Consider the following 13,225-nt stretch of genomic DNA (forward strand, 5'->3'; position numbering starts at 1 on the left):
GTGTCTTTCTCCTCTCCGGGGAGCGCCACTAATTTGTTTGTCATGTTTTAAGTGTCTCCATATTACATTTATCAGGAAGGTAAACACAGGCCGCAAGAGACTGTTGGACAAGCGTTGCTATTTATCTTGTGGTTGTTTGCGTGGGGGTCGGTAGATGGGTGGGGGGCTGGGGGGGTTGAGGTTGTTTGAGGGATGTTTGGGTGGTTACAATGGGAAAATGCTGAATGCTAGGGAGAAAAAAGGTGCACCGCATTTAATGCAGCTGTGATTCGTTTCACAGAGAATCCCATAGGTCTGTGAAAGGTGAATTGAGCAGATGTTGTCCACGTCAGTACACCCACATGTTTCTTCCACTTTCACTGACAGTGAGCTCATGAGTTTCCTTCAATACCCGATGGTGCATCCACTCATTGGTTATCAACCCTCAAGCCAAGATGGACCTCAGTGCTCACACCCCCTCTGCCCTGGAGGGGGAAGCATACTTCTTCCTGCTTCCTGCTTCCCTGCTCAGAACTTCTTACCTTTTTTTTTCTTCTTCCCTCAGATGTTCACTCAACAATGGCCCCAGTTCTGTCTGTTGACTGCTTTCCTACTCACTTCAATATCCATGGGTTTGGGTTGTTTAGTATTTTACTTTCTCTCATTTTGGATAAAGCCATACTTCATATCACTCTTGTTTGTAGTTTTAGATTCCAAAGAGTGACTCTGAAAGCCTCATCGGGGATTGTCACTGATTCCTTCTTGATGTGAATTTTAAAAGGAACGTTTCTTAAAATTCTGACTTCATCCCAGACATTTATGAGGAGAAGGTTAAGTCCACAGGACAGTCAGGTCACTGAGAGCTTACCTTGTTCTGATAGTATACTGTGGCTCTAAATTCCATCCAAGTAAACACTGGCTGACACCTTCCCTGACAGCCTGCTATTTCTGCCCAGGGGTGTGTGGGAATGGGACTTGTGTTTACCAAGATGTGACAGTTGTTCTAGTGAAGGGCATTATGTGGACTGTGCGTGTGTATGTGTGCTTGAGTGTGTATGGGTGTATATACGTATGTCTGTATGTGTTTTGTGTGAGTCTGCGTGGACAGTATGTGTGTGTGCGCTTGTTAACAATGTGTGTGTGTGTTATTGAGTGGCTTTCTGTGTATGTGGGCAATGTATTTGTGCGTTTGCTTGCTAGAGGGTACATCCAGGCTGTAACGAAGAGTGGTCTGAGCAGGCATTGACAGATGTGTGGATGTGGAGTCACCTCTATGACAGCCCTGGTTTGTTCCCCCAGGCAGGGGAGGCCTTGCGTGGCCTTCAGACTGTCCACCCTCCAGGGCAGGCTCTTCAGGAGAGAGGAGGCCCTTTGGAATGCCAGGCAGCGGCCCTCACTCTCACTGAACTCATAACTCTCTGCCAGCACCTCAAAGGCGTCCTAGAGGAGAGACAGAGAAGGAGGAAGGAATATAGATAGCAGAGAAAAAGGGCGACGAATGGAGGGTAGACAGAGGGGAGGGGCAGCACAATTAACAAAGCGTTGTTGAAGAAGATAAGATAGATTGTCAGTGGAGATAAAGAAGAAAGAGAAAGATAAGATCAGTGATTTAGACTGGATGCAAACAAAAAGAGAAGGTGCGAGGGAGGGAGGGAGGGAGGGAGGGAGGGAGGGAGGGAGGGAGGGAGGGAGGGAGGGAGGGAGGGAGGGAGGGAGGGAGGGAGGGAGGGAGGGAGGGAGGGAGGGAGGGAGGGAGGGAGCATGAATGAGAAAGAGGTGTGTTGGCTGTGCACTCACACATCAGATGCACTGACCCATGATGGCAGGCACACTGGAATCAGAGCATACAGACCTTCACTCTCTCCTCTTCTACCTGTCCCTCTCTCCGTTGCCCTCCCCCTTCCCTTCCTCTCTCCTTCTGTTCTTCCATCCCGCTCGTTGTCTCTTTGCTTTCCTGATGTCTCTGTCCTCTCTTCCTCTTCTTCTCCTTCCCTCTCTCGTTTCATCTCCCTCTCTCTGGCTTTCGGCATGCGTGTGTCTTCCGGGTGACCGCACGAAAGGCACCAGAGAGGAACCCGTCATTTTCCACTTGTTCACAGTGGGCTCCCCTGGGGGAGGAGGGGAAGGGGGTCACAGGAATGGACCACCCCCCCCCCCCCCCCTTCTCCAAAGCAGCACAGTGGTTCAGCGAGAGAAAGGACAACTGTCAGGAGTTTTCTGTTTTGTTATTTTCAAAAGCTGTCTCCATGGCCTTGGGGGGAGAAGTGAGGGTTTTATGCATGAGCTGCCCCAGTGGACCTGCTGTTCAGGGATGGGATCCTGTCTGGCTCACTACTACTGTACCTGGCTCTCTGAGGCATTGATACCACACACACAGCCGGGAGATGGCCAAGCACTGATACACGGAAGAGGTTCCTGTTTGATGCACAGATTGAGATTTGCATAATATGTAAATACCTGTGGGAGAGCTTGTGTATCTAGGATAGGGATAGCTGTAGGGTGAAAGCTTAGCCCTACACTACCCTCGCAATGTAATAATACAAAACATGCTAGATGGAAGATCTAATTAGGGCAATATCGAAACACCTGAGGCTGAAATGTTGACAGCTCACTTTACATTGGTTTCCCAAGGAACCGCCAGCTTCTAGTCTGGCAGGAAAGCTGAGTAGCAGTTCTGTGTGTTTGTCCTTCCTACTGTGGTTCTGTTGTGACATCCCTGGCACTGACCCACATCATGACCGGACCAGAGGAGCTTTGTCCAAACATGCTGTCTAGGGTCAGTCTGCCAGCCCTGAACCCGGCCCTGCAAGAGAACCACTGACCCGTTCACTACCCCACGCAGCGAGAGCACAAACCCAAACACATGAATATGCTCGTACACACACATACACACACATATACAAACATGCATGTTCTGTTCATAAATGTATGCCCTCCTGCACACACACACACACACACACATGCAGCTGGGGCCCCCCTCCCAGTGTGAGCTAACGAGGAGAAGCAAGCCCTTAATTGGCGAGGTGAGGGGGCACACTCCAGCTGTGTGGGGATGCTCTGAAGCCTAGATCAGCCCGGAGGGCATACACCCTGCTAAGCACTGGTCCAGACATCTCCTGCTAGAGCCACACCACAGTAGGAACCAGCTTGAACAGACGTCGCAGGCTTGCGCTAATAGCTTAGCAGGTTGTCACCAACTTGGTCTACCTGGAGTGCCACCCGTGGCTAGCGGAGACAGATGGCCCTGGAGCGCAGCAGCTAGCTCGCCGGGGTCCTGCGGTTCAACCGTACTGTAGGACGCCATGTGCGCTCAGTCAGACAGTGAGCAGGTAACCCAAACTCCCAGAGTGATGTGGCCCTTCCTCAAATAGATGAGCTCCAGACCTGGACCATCTCGTCTCCCACTCGGCGGCCGGCCTGTCAACTGTCAAAACTCTCCTCCTCCTGCAAAGAGCCGGGGCGAGCTCAGGGCAAATTTGCATTCATCTAATTAATGAGTAATAAAGGTTGGTGGGGATGAGGATGCATGGAGTGTTGATGTGGCGTCCCAGTTTACCACCCACCACCGTGCAATGTGTTAGAGGCCAAGAGTCAGTCATCGCTGAAGCCATCCTGACTAATTACACATGGGTGGATGTGGATGGGGGAGGAGGGAGGATGGAGGAGGGAGGAGGGAGGAGGGAGGAGGGAGGAGGGAGCGTTCACTCAGAACGGGGTGTACTTGATCATCTGCCAATTCATTGCACCTCCATGATCCTACTGTATGACAAGCATGCTGTATGCACTCCAAACCAAAGTAAGTCCTTTGTTCCTGATGTAAATCATTTATTTTATGCGTGCACCATGCCTTTAATGAAAAGGTCTGGTGTGGCATCTCCTCTGTGGGATATGCTGTACAGTAGAGGGTGACTGCTTGCTGAAGCTGTGTGTTGTAGCTCGACAGAGTGATGGATGTTATCGATGGGATTTAGCTGAAGATCAGTTAAGAACTAAGGCATCCCTTCGTGCTAGTCTGTATCGATGTGCCGGACAAGCACCACACGTCTTGATGAAGGAAAACAGCTCTATATCTTAAGTCCTCTCTGTCTTTCTCTCTTTCTCTCTTTCTCTCTTTCTTTCTCTCTCTCTCTCTCTCTCTCTCTCTCTCTCTCTCTCTCCTTCTCTTTTCTTCTTAAACACTTCTCTTCCTTTTACCATCTTTTGCTCTTTTGCACTCTTCCCCTCTCTCTCTCTATCTCTCTCTTTCTCTCTTTCTCTCTCTCTCATCTCTCTCCTTCCCTCTCCCCTACACATCTCATTAGAGCCAGAATCCAGCCAAGCTTGTTTTTCCAATGCAAAGCATGTGTCTGTGTGTTTGTGTGTGTGTGTGTGTGTGTGTGCCTGTGCACACCCATGCGAGTGTGTTTTTGTGTATTTGTGTGCATGTGTGTTTGTGTAAGTCCCTCTGAGAGTTGTCATCCTGGTAAGAGCCCTTTAATGTAGCATGTCAATCAGCCTAGACACACATGTCAATATTTGGAGGAGTGAGAGGAATAAGATGACATTTGGTTGATGATGGAGAGAGGGTATGTCAGTGTGTCTGCGTGTGTTTGTCTGTCTGTGTGTGTGTGTGTGTTCAAGTGTCTGTGTGCATGTGTAATGCTGTATGTGTGCACACGTGCGGGCTAAGAGATGGAATGCGAGGTAACCGGGGAGCAAAGGGAGAGTGGGAGAGATTGGTAGGAGAAAGAGAAAACAGAGATGAATAAATCAATAAGGTGTGTCGGCCCGGAGAGAGAGGAAGAGAGACTCCTTCCTGTGATTGACAGCTCACGGGGGTGCTGTTGAGTGGATGATGCTCATCCTCTGTTCCCGGTCCAGACACCACAATGCCCCCCCCCACCCAACCCCACCCCCACCCACCCCCGCACCAGCCCCTCTCCTCCCCCCCAACCCACTTCCTCCTCCAACCCCCCATGACTTCTCACACACCCAAAACCTGGACGGGGGTTGCCCCCCCTCACCCCACATGCTTCCTGACTGATCCGGATCCTGCTTTGGATCCTGCTCGGGATCGCTCTGGATCGCTCTGGATCGCTCTGGATCGCTCTGGATAAGAGCGTCTCCTAAATGACTAAATGTTCTCCTTCCCTCTGTCTCCCTGTCTCCGTTTCGCTCTGCGTCGCTCCACACAGAGCCCTGTGTTTTCTCCTCCTAATGTCCTTCCCCGCAAAAGATGAGTAAGGATGACATCACCCCTGTCTGTGGCAGGTGAGAATGAAGAGAAAATCAGATCAAGGGTCGTTTCACAACAATCACCGATCGATAATCATGTACTTCCTCGCTTCATTATGGAGATACCACCAGGAAGATCCTCTTTGGTTTTGAAATGGGTGCATCTCTGGAGACACATGGAACTGGATGGGTGTTGTTTCACTCAGTTGCAATAACCACAACAGCTAAACATCTCCATGGATGGTGTTATCTGCCTGGAGCGTCCCCTCATTCATTAGTGCCAAAGTAACACTAGAGGTCTTTGATGTAGAGAGAGGGATTATGATGAGTTAATTATATGACTGAGCTGGGTGATCACAGTGGTCATGCAGTGGAAAAGTATTGGAACACCCCCTTGTGTGTGTGAGTGTCGGTGTGAGTGTGTGTGCGCGTGTGTGTGTGTGTGTGTGTGTGTGTGTGTGTGTGTGTGTGTGTGTGTGTGTGTGTGTAAGAGTGCATGTGTGTGTCGTACACGTGTAGTCGCCGACTCCAAAGTCGTAATGAAACAGATGCCTCTGTAGGCAGTGGGTATGCTCTGCTTAATAACCCATACAGGAACTCATCACCAAGACACATCCTCCCACACAGACACACTGAAGGATTGATGTGATGTGTCTAGAACAGTCCCATGTAGTACACTAAATCCTCCAACACTGGCAAGGCTACTGTAGTGATAATAGTGACTGCTCATTAAACATCCATTCCATCGTCTTCCCACAAGAAACGGAGTAAGTTTCGGTTACGTAGGATGGTAAAGTTTGAAAGGTTTTTTGAGCCCCCTTCCATCAGATGACGACAGTTGGATTTTTCTCAAGGACTCAAAGTCAACCTTCCTGCAGAGGGCATTAGAGTACCTCTCAGACGCACAGCCAGATAACCTGCTCCCCCACAGTCTGTTGGAAAATGTGTGCAACGCACCTCCATTCACCCTCCCTCCACCCCCCCCCCCTCCCCCCTCACCGTGGCATGGCCACTCGATGCCCGCGGGCCAGATGGCTGAGAGACAAATCCATCATTGTTTGTGAGGAACGTCACGTCCATTGCCCATCTCGGCGTTGCGTGCCAGTGCTCAGGGTCACAGCCCATGCCAGCCTGTGTGCCAGGCCTCCTGGGCACCCCCGTCCGTGGGGCCTTCGTCGCGCTCCGACCTGCAGATGCTGCTCATTTGTAGGATTCACATACCTGATGCTTTACAGCATTTCTGTGTGAAACGTTGCACACACCCCCAGTTAGAGGAGAGCTGGTCACTTGTTAGGGTAGAAGATGGATGTGTGTGTGCGTGTGTGTGTGTGTGTGTGTGCGTGTGTGTGTGTGTGAGTGTGAGGGGTACAGTTCTTACTGTGAAAATCTTGTTGTGGTTTTCCGTTGTGGTCTTCCTCTGACATGCATACTGAGAGACTGGGGGCACAGCTGGTGTCAAAACATCTGTAAGTGTGGGCGACGTGTCCTGTGTGCAAAAGGAAAACCTTACTGAATATGATGTGACTCAGGTACATTCCAAATACATGTGCTACTGTACTTGGAAATGCCCACAGCTGTTCACTGAGGATATCATTCAAAGTTCAAAACCTGATGGTTTGAAAGAAGTATATAAAAAGTCTTCAAAAAAGTTGCATTCCCTCTGTAGCTGATGACAGACAGTTTGCAGAAATGTCCCTGTTGTCCTGGGGCCAAAACTTCCAACTTCCAACTTCAAATGAAAGACAAAAAAAAGTATTGCATGATTCTAACTTCGTGAAAAGGTCAGCATTGACTGAGAGGTGTGAAGTTGAAAGGGGAGTTGAACTCTTCTTTCACCTTAATATTGACTGCAGTTTTAATTCATTGGTCCTGTATTTGGTATAATTCGCTTTTGGATGAAATAACACATCTTTCACACATTTGGAGGCCAATTTATGACTGCACCTTTGTACATTTGACCCGTGGTGTTTCCCAGGCAAAACACTAATGACACTCATCTCACAGTCTGCTGGCATTGAAATCCATTTCACTGCCTAACCTGTAACATCAAGTATTCAACAACCCATAATCCAATTTTCTTCCTGGAAATTGCCTTCTCATTCCATAGGGAAATTACTCCCCATTTGTAATGTATCAAACGGATTACAGATGTAATATTAATGTTCTCTCAGACAATTAAACACCACAATAGAACATTCTGTCTGTGAAAATGACACATGGAATGTTCTGAGTGCCAGATTAAACAGAAGAGGAAGATGAGAGGCTAATGTCACCCTGCCCTGCTGTGTTGATGGAAAACATTTAAAATAGGTGATAAGGGTGTCATACAATATTGTAAAGGGTTGGCACCTTCCGTACCTCTTGGCTAAATCAACCATAAATAATTAAAAAAACGAATTATTTATTCTCAGCTAGAGGCCTTTCTCTTCCACTTTTAAAGGAGGGATTCAACACATTTAAAATTATATCATGGTTCTATTTCACATTTTATGCCAATCACGACAGAAAATTACTTTTTTACCTTTTTCTTCATTTTTTTTTTTTTTTACTTTTCCACCCTAGTGCTGCAGTGGTTGATTTGTAATGTGGATTGTGAGTCCAATGAGGGAAGCAGCTCCTCGTCAGTATGCAGGGGCAGTTTGAGACGGGCCTGCTCCAGATGGTCCTAGCTGTTATGGCGTATGGCATGGACTGTGTGAAGGTAAGACTCCGTGGAGCTTTAAGCTCTAAGGCAACTCCATGGAAAACAGCTCCACACGTTCCCTAAGGCCAGACTCCTCTTTCTCTACAGTTTGACTCAAGGGACAGCTAGTTTTAACTTCCGTTTTGTATTCACACTATAGCTACTATGCTCCACAAACACTGTCTCCACAGGGACAACTGGGCCATCTGTGTAGAAGCAAAACTGGATGAGTGATGCAGGACCCTATCCTGGCCCCGGCCCACTCCTTTGACAAACCGCCGAGACAGAATCGCCTGTCTGCTCAGGTTAATGCTATTCACACCGACGCAGAGGTGTGCTCACGCAGGTTAATGAAATCCAGGCAGGGCCACTGAGCAGGGTCAGGAGTCACAGGGGCATCATCTCTCCTACAGGGGGCACTGTGATGTCAGCAGCTCTAAACAGAAGATTGATGACAGCCATCTCACAGAGACACATGGTCTTTTGGCTGAGACCGTCTCTCTAAACTCGCAAGCGTTCCCTCGGCAGTATCTCATTCTGTCTTCTCGCATTCGCCTGTCTCACTCCTCATATTCCACTTCACTTAAGCAAAACAGGTTGTCTGCAAGTGGTGTCCTAATGGAAATATTACATTTCAATGGGTTTAATACTTTATATTCTCCCTCAGTCACATGTGGCCTAGGAATATTTATGAGCTGCATTTTGGATGTTAAGGAGAGCCGCTGGGGAGAGGGTGAGAAAACCCTGCGTGGGTATTATTGTATCTCTACACAAGCCTCTTAAATAGATTTATAACTCATAAAAACTATCTATTGGAAGCGCGGCCGACGTAAATGCCACGGTGTATTGCCTTGTTCACTCCGGAGAGAGAATACATCACTGTATAAGCAGTGAGACAGTCTTCCGGTTACCTTGGGCGATGGGTCGATAAACGTCAACATTGCATCATTAGCTCCGAGGCTTTACGACACAGCTACCAGAAACCCCATTGCTGTGTTTTGCATGCCATTTAGGGAAGCACCCTTGGCTGCCCACAGAAGGAACAGGGGGGCATGGGATCGGGTTGGGGGGGGGGGGGGGGGTTGAGGTCTGCCAAGTAATTTTGGTAAAGACACAGGATGCCACGTCTCTGTTGACGGACTTTCAACAAGCACCACTGGAAACTATGAAAGACGAGACTCTTGCGTCTCTATTTCACCCCGCAGAGAGTGGATATTGACTGTCCATCTCCACTAAGCAGCATATTTCTCTCCTCTTGACCCATATGTTGAAGAGGTCCCCCTAGTGCCATCCAAGGGAAGCAAATCTGCCCCGAGTGTCAGTTAGCTACCCTCTCTAAGCTCTGACATTGTGCTGACAGCTTTATTTGGCACATCACAGCCAAACGGGGCGTCCTGATGCCTCTGACTGGCTCCTGTATCGTGGCAATGTGAGTGGAAGCCAGAGGATCTCAGATACCTTCTCTCACCATTACACCAAACACTTCTTGTTAAAGCCCTCCCACAGATGTAGGAAACCATACACACATTCATCTAATGAATGCACCGAAACATATATATCAAACATTTTCTTTGCCAACTTCTTCAATTATTTCACAGTTCCTCCTTCTCATATCCAAAGTCTTTGTTATGGGTCTTGTGAGCCTAAACTATCTACCCAATCAACACTCACTTCAGTGCTTTCAGCGCAATAATATCCACATAAGTGGATATTATTGTTCTTCTGCATATTTAAATCCAGCATAAGTGGTCATTCCTTCCTATACAGCAAGTCTCACAAAAAGAAAGATCCTGCTGGGTTTATAGCACCATCTACTGATCATTATACAGCCAGTTTTATGTACAGTTCTTTTTACAGGACTTGCCTGTCTCCCACACACATGAACAAACACATGCTGAACACACACACTCAAGTCCACTCACCTGAATGTGGTGTCGGGTCTCCATGGTGACAGGTCTGCCTGCCTTCATGCTGTCCGTGAACCAGGCGATGTCTAGTACCTGCATCCTGGAGACATCCCTCAGGCCGTGACCTTTAAGCCACGCCCACAGACCCCTGGCCTGGTTGTTCTCTGCCACCACATGGGTGACCTCATCACTGCACAGGAAGCAGAAAGAAAAGGTTAAAGGTCAATATCAAATGGATTACCGACAAAATTCAAGATTTCTCCAAGTTTTGTCTGGATTTGGATGAAAAAGATGCAGTGAGATCAGCGATTCATTTTCACAGTTTCACAACACAGCACTTTCACCCTTTTTACTGCATCTGTGTGTGCAAAGAGAAAAGACCTTTCATGCCTGTGTGTCTCCATAGTTCAGTAGTGTTCTCAAAAGATATCAGAACTCCAGAGTAGGCCCTCACAGGGTCTAGTTAATGCCTCTGAGGGTGCAGCACGGCTGGGTAGCACACACAACAGTCCCCCAGCAGCGCTCAGAGCCTCCCCCAGCAGTGTGTGAGTCGAGGCACAGCCAAACGTAGAGATCCAACCAGCCTATCTCACTCATATCTACAGAGACTCAACCGAAGCCTCTTCTTCCTCACACACAGAAGACCCTCTGGTCTACCTCACTGTGGAAGCACTGTACCAATCAGAGCACCCGCCCATGAATAATTACCCACTCCATGGTCCTCCACTTCCTTTCTCCTGGTGAGGGTAGAACAGCGGAACAACTCTCAGGACATCCCAATAGGGCAGACCTCTCAGAGAACAGTGTTGTCTAATTGTCCGAATCCCTGGCGAGACTAATCTTCTGTCTGCTTTGTGTTCAAGCCTGAGACAAGCATCTCACCAACCGCATGTAGACAAACATCCTCGCCACAAGATTCATCACAAAGAACTTACACACGTAACTATTATTCATTGGTTGTTGTTACATTGTTGACTATAACAATTTGGGACAGACATTATTCAGTAACGACACCATGCTGCCTGATTTTCTGAACCTTCAAAAACTGTCACCTCTGAACACATTTTACACACGGAACTAGAATACACACACCATGCTTCTCAAATAGTAAGCCTAAAATTGAATCTTTTCTCTGAATAGCAACCAACAGTGAAAGTAAAAAATGGTCTGGACATGTAAATGAGCGAGCATGCAAAGCTGCTCCAGACTGAAGGTTCCGGAAACAGTGGGACCCTGAGTCCAACACAGGGAGCAAGGACAAGCTAAAGTCAACGGGCTTTAGAAAGGGAGAGCTGTGGAGAACTAACAAAGAGCTGTTCCAGTCTGTGTCCACTGTTCCCACCCCACTGAGTAAAGCAAGCTACAAATCAGAGTGAGTGTGTCAGTAACAACAGCTAAAGTGCATTTGAGTGCTTGCTCGAGTGGGGATGTATGTGAGTGTGTGTGTGTGTCTGTGTGTGTGCGCGCGTGTGTTTTCGTGCCTGCATGCGCACACTCGACCATATGTTCAGGAGAGAGCCTCTCTTGTTTGTGTGGAAGAATGTGTTTATCCGGAGGTGTCATCAAGTTGCAGCTGATATCAAATTGTCTGCTTGCAGGATGTCAGTTTGAGGCGGCCACGCTCCACTTCCTGTGGTTGGTTTCAAACAATTGTATCAGGCCGAGTGTAACCGTAGGAGCGCTCAAGCTGTGTTTCTGGGAAAGCTGCCATCCCCAGGCTGGCGTGCCGCCGGCAGCAGCCCCACAGCCTCCCCAACCCAACCCTGCCCCCCCCCCCTCCCGGCTAGTCCCACCGGTGGGTCGCTACAGCTGGGTCTGCCCAGCAGAACTCAGAGAGCTGGGCAAGATTGGCCCCTTATCGCTTCGGTCCAGAAATACACAGTGGATTCCTGCGAGACCCTGTTGAACAGGAGCATAATCAGCTGCCTCGGATGACCCTGAAGATGCAGGGTTACAGGGAAGGAAACCCCCCCACACACCCCCAAGACATAACAACATCTCTGTAACAACAACTCTGCCTGCAGAGATGTTGTTACAGCATGTGAAGATATCTTTAAGATACCGAAATCAGGCATCCAATTAGATTCATTTTCCCTGGATATGTCAACGATCACTTGAAAAAGTCCCAAGATGAACGGGTAGAACACAAGACCATAATTCCAGGACCAACAAGCATGGTTAAACATGACTTGGAATTGAAACTGACGCTTAATCGCTTAAATTGCTGGTCCTACCTGAGAACATCTTCCACTCGAAATCCCTTTGACCTGGCCAGACTGGACAGGAATGTCTTCCTGCTGCTTCCCATCTTCTTCTCCACTAGGTACAGCACTACATCTTTAAACTTGACTTGACCCTGACCCTGGGCGCCAAGCTCTGCTGGCCTCTGCCTCTTCCTTACAAGTTGCAATGATGAAGCTTGGAGCATGTCTCCAGATGAAGGTGAAACAGGAGCACTGTAGACCTGTAGGTTTTTCCTTCGTCTAATTGTGTCTGCTGTCATGCTCTACGTGTTTTTATATCCAGGAAAACACCCTCTGTGGTAAAACCACAGTTGTTGGTTTTCTCCAGTCTAGGACAGAATGACAGTTGGAATGAGGTCTGCCTGGTGCAGGCAGACAGGAAAAACCACTGGCAACAGGTGTTAATGATTTGGTGTTCATCACATTTCAACTGCCAGAATAAAATACTAACGATTAAATGTGGGATGATCTGAGGACAACTTAGTGGTAGTTCAATAGTGACAGCCTACTGTGGATACAGCCTCGGTTCTTGGAAGTCCATGGTTCCCCTTTGAGCAAAATCGAAATGAGAGAAAACTGAGCGAAAGAAAACTTGACCTCTTATTGTAGCTCCAAGGAATCCCAATCCTGGACTTGGAGCGGAACCAGATATCAGGGAGTGTCTGGGGTGCTGGTCACCTCAAAAGACCCTCACAGCTGTGTGAGCACGTCCAGTCCACCCCCCACCAACCCTCTGCCTGGATAATGTCCAGCCTGAGCTTTGACCATCTGTTCCACCCCTTTAATTAGCTTTCAGCTTCTGATGGAAATCGTCCTCAGCCATCCCTAGAGATCTGATGGACCTATATAGAAGCTTTAGATCCATTGCCAATTAATAAAACCCATTGGACAGATTGATGGTCAGCATACAGTATGTACTGTCTGTTCTGTTCAGTTCTGAAGCTTCAAAAATGGTCCAGAGCCCCATGGAGAACCTGTGAGCTGTTCCCATGACCTAACTGATAACACAAATGAGAACTGAAAGAAACCACCTTCAAGATTGCTTCCTCTTCTACACAGTTAATTAGACAGGCCTTACAACTTTCATGTGCAAACTAAAGAGCAGTGGGTTCTCCCACAGGAACTGCTACCGAACCCTTGTAAAAAGAGAATCTATTTGTCTAAGAGTTTGGGTGACTACCTGATTGTGTGACAGAACA

The 13,225-nt window shown here is 48.2% G+C and overlaps 1 protein-coding gene across 1 annotated transcript in view; it reads right to left on the reverse strand.

Annotated features, from left to right (window-relative positions):
• Positions 1 to 12,286, reverse strand: part of dntt (deoxynucleotidyltransferase, terminal) — a 35,442-nt gene extending 23,156 nt beyond the window's left edge. The window contains exons 1-4 of the mRNA XM_067236756.1: positions 12,018 to 12,286; positions 9,799 to 9,973; positions 6,572 to 6,679; positions 1,249 to 1,419 (exon numbers count right to left, since the gene is read on the reverse strand). Coding sequence (XP_067092857.1) covers positions 1,249 to 1,419; positions 6,572 to 6,679; positions 9,799 to 9,973; positions 12,018 to 12,286 — 723 coding nt within the window. The remainder of the gene's footprint in view (positions 1 to 1,248; positions 1,420 to 6,571; positions 6,680 to 9,798; positions 9,974 to 12,017) is intronic.
• Between the last annotated feature and the right edge of the window lie 939 nt (positions 12,287 to 13,225).

This window comes from Osmerus mordax, chromosome 5 (genome assembly GCF_038355195.1).
Source record: "Osmerus mordax isolate fOsmMor3 chromosome 5, fOsmMor3.pri, whole genome shotgun sequence".
NCBI classification, from domain to species: domain Eukaryota; kingdom Metazoa; phylum Chordata; class Actinopteri; order Osmeriformes; family Osmeridae; genus Osmerus; species Osmerus mordax.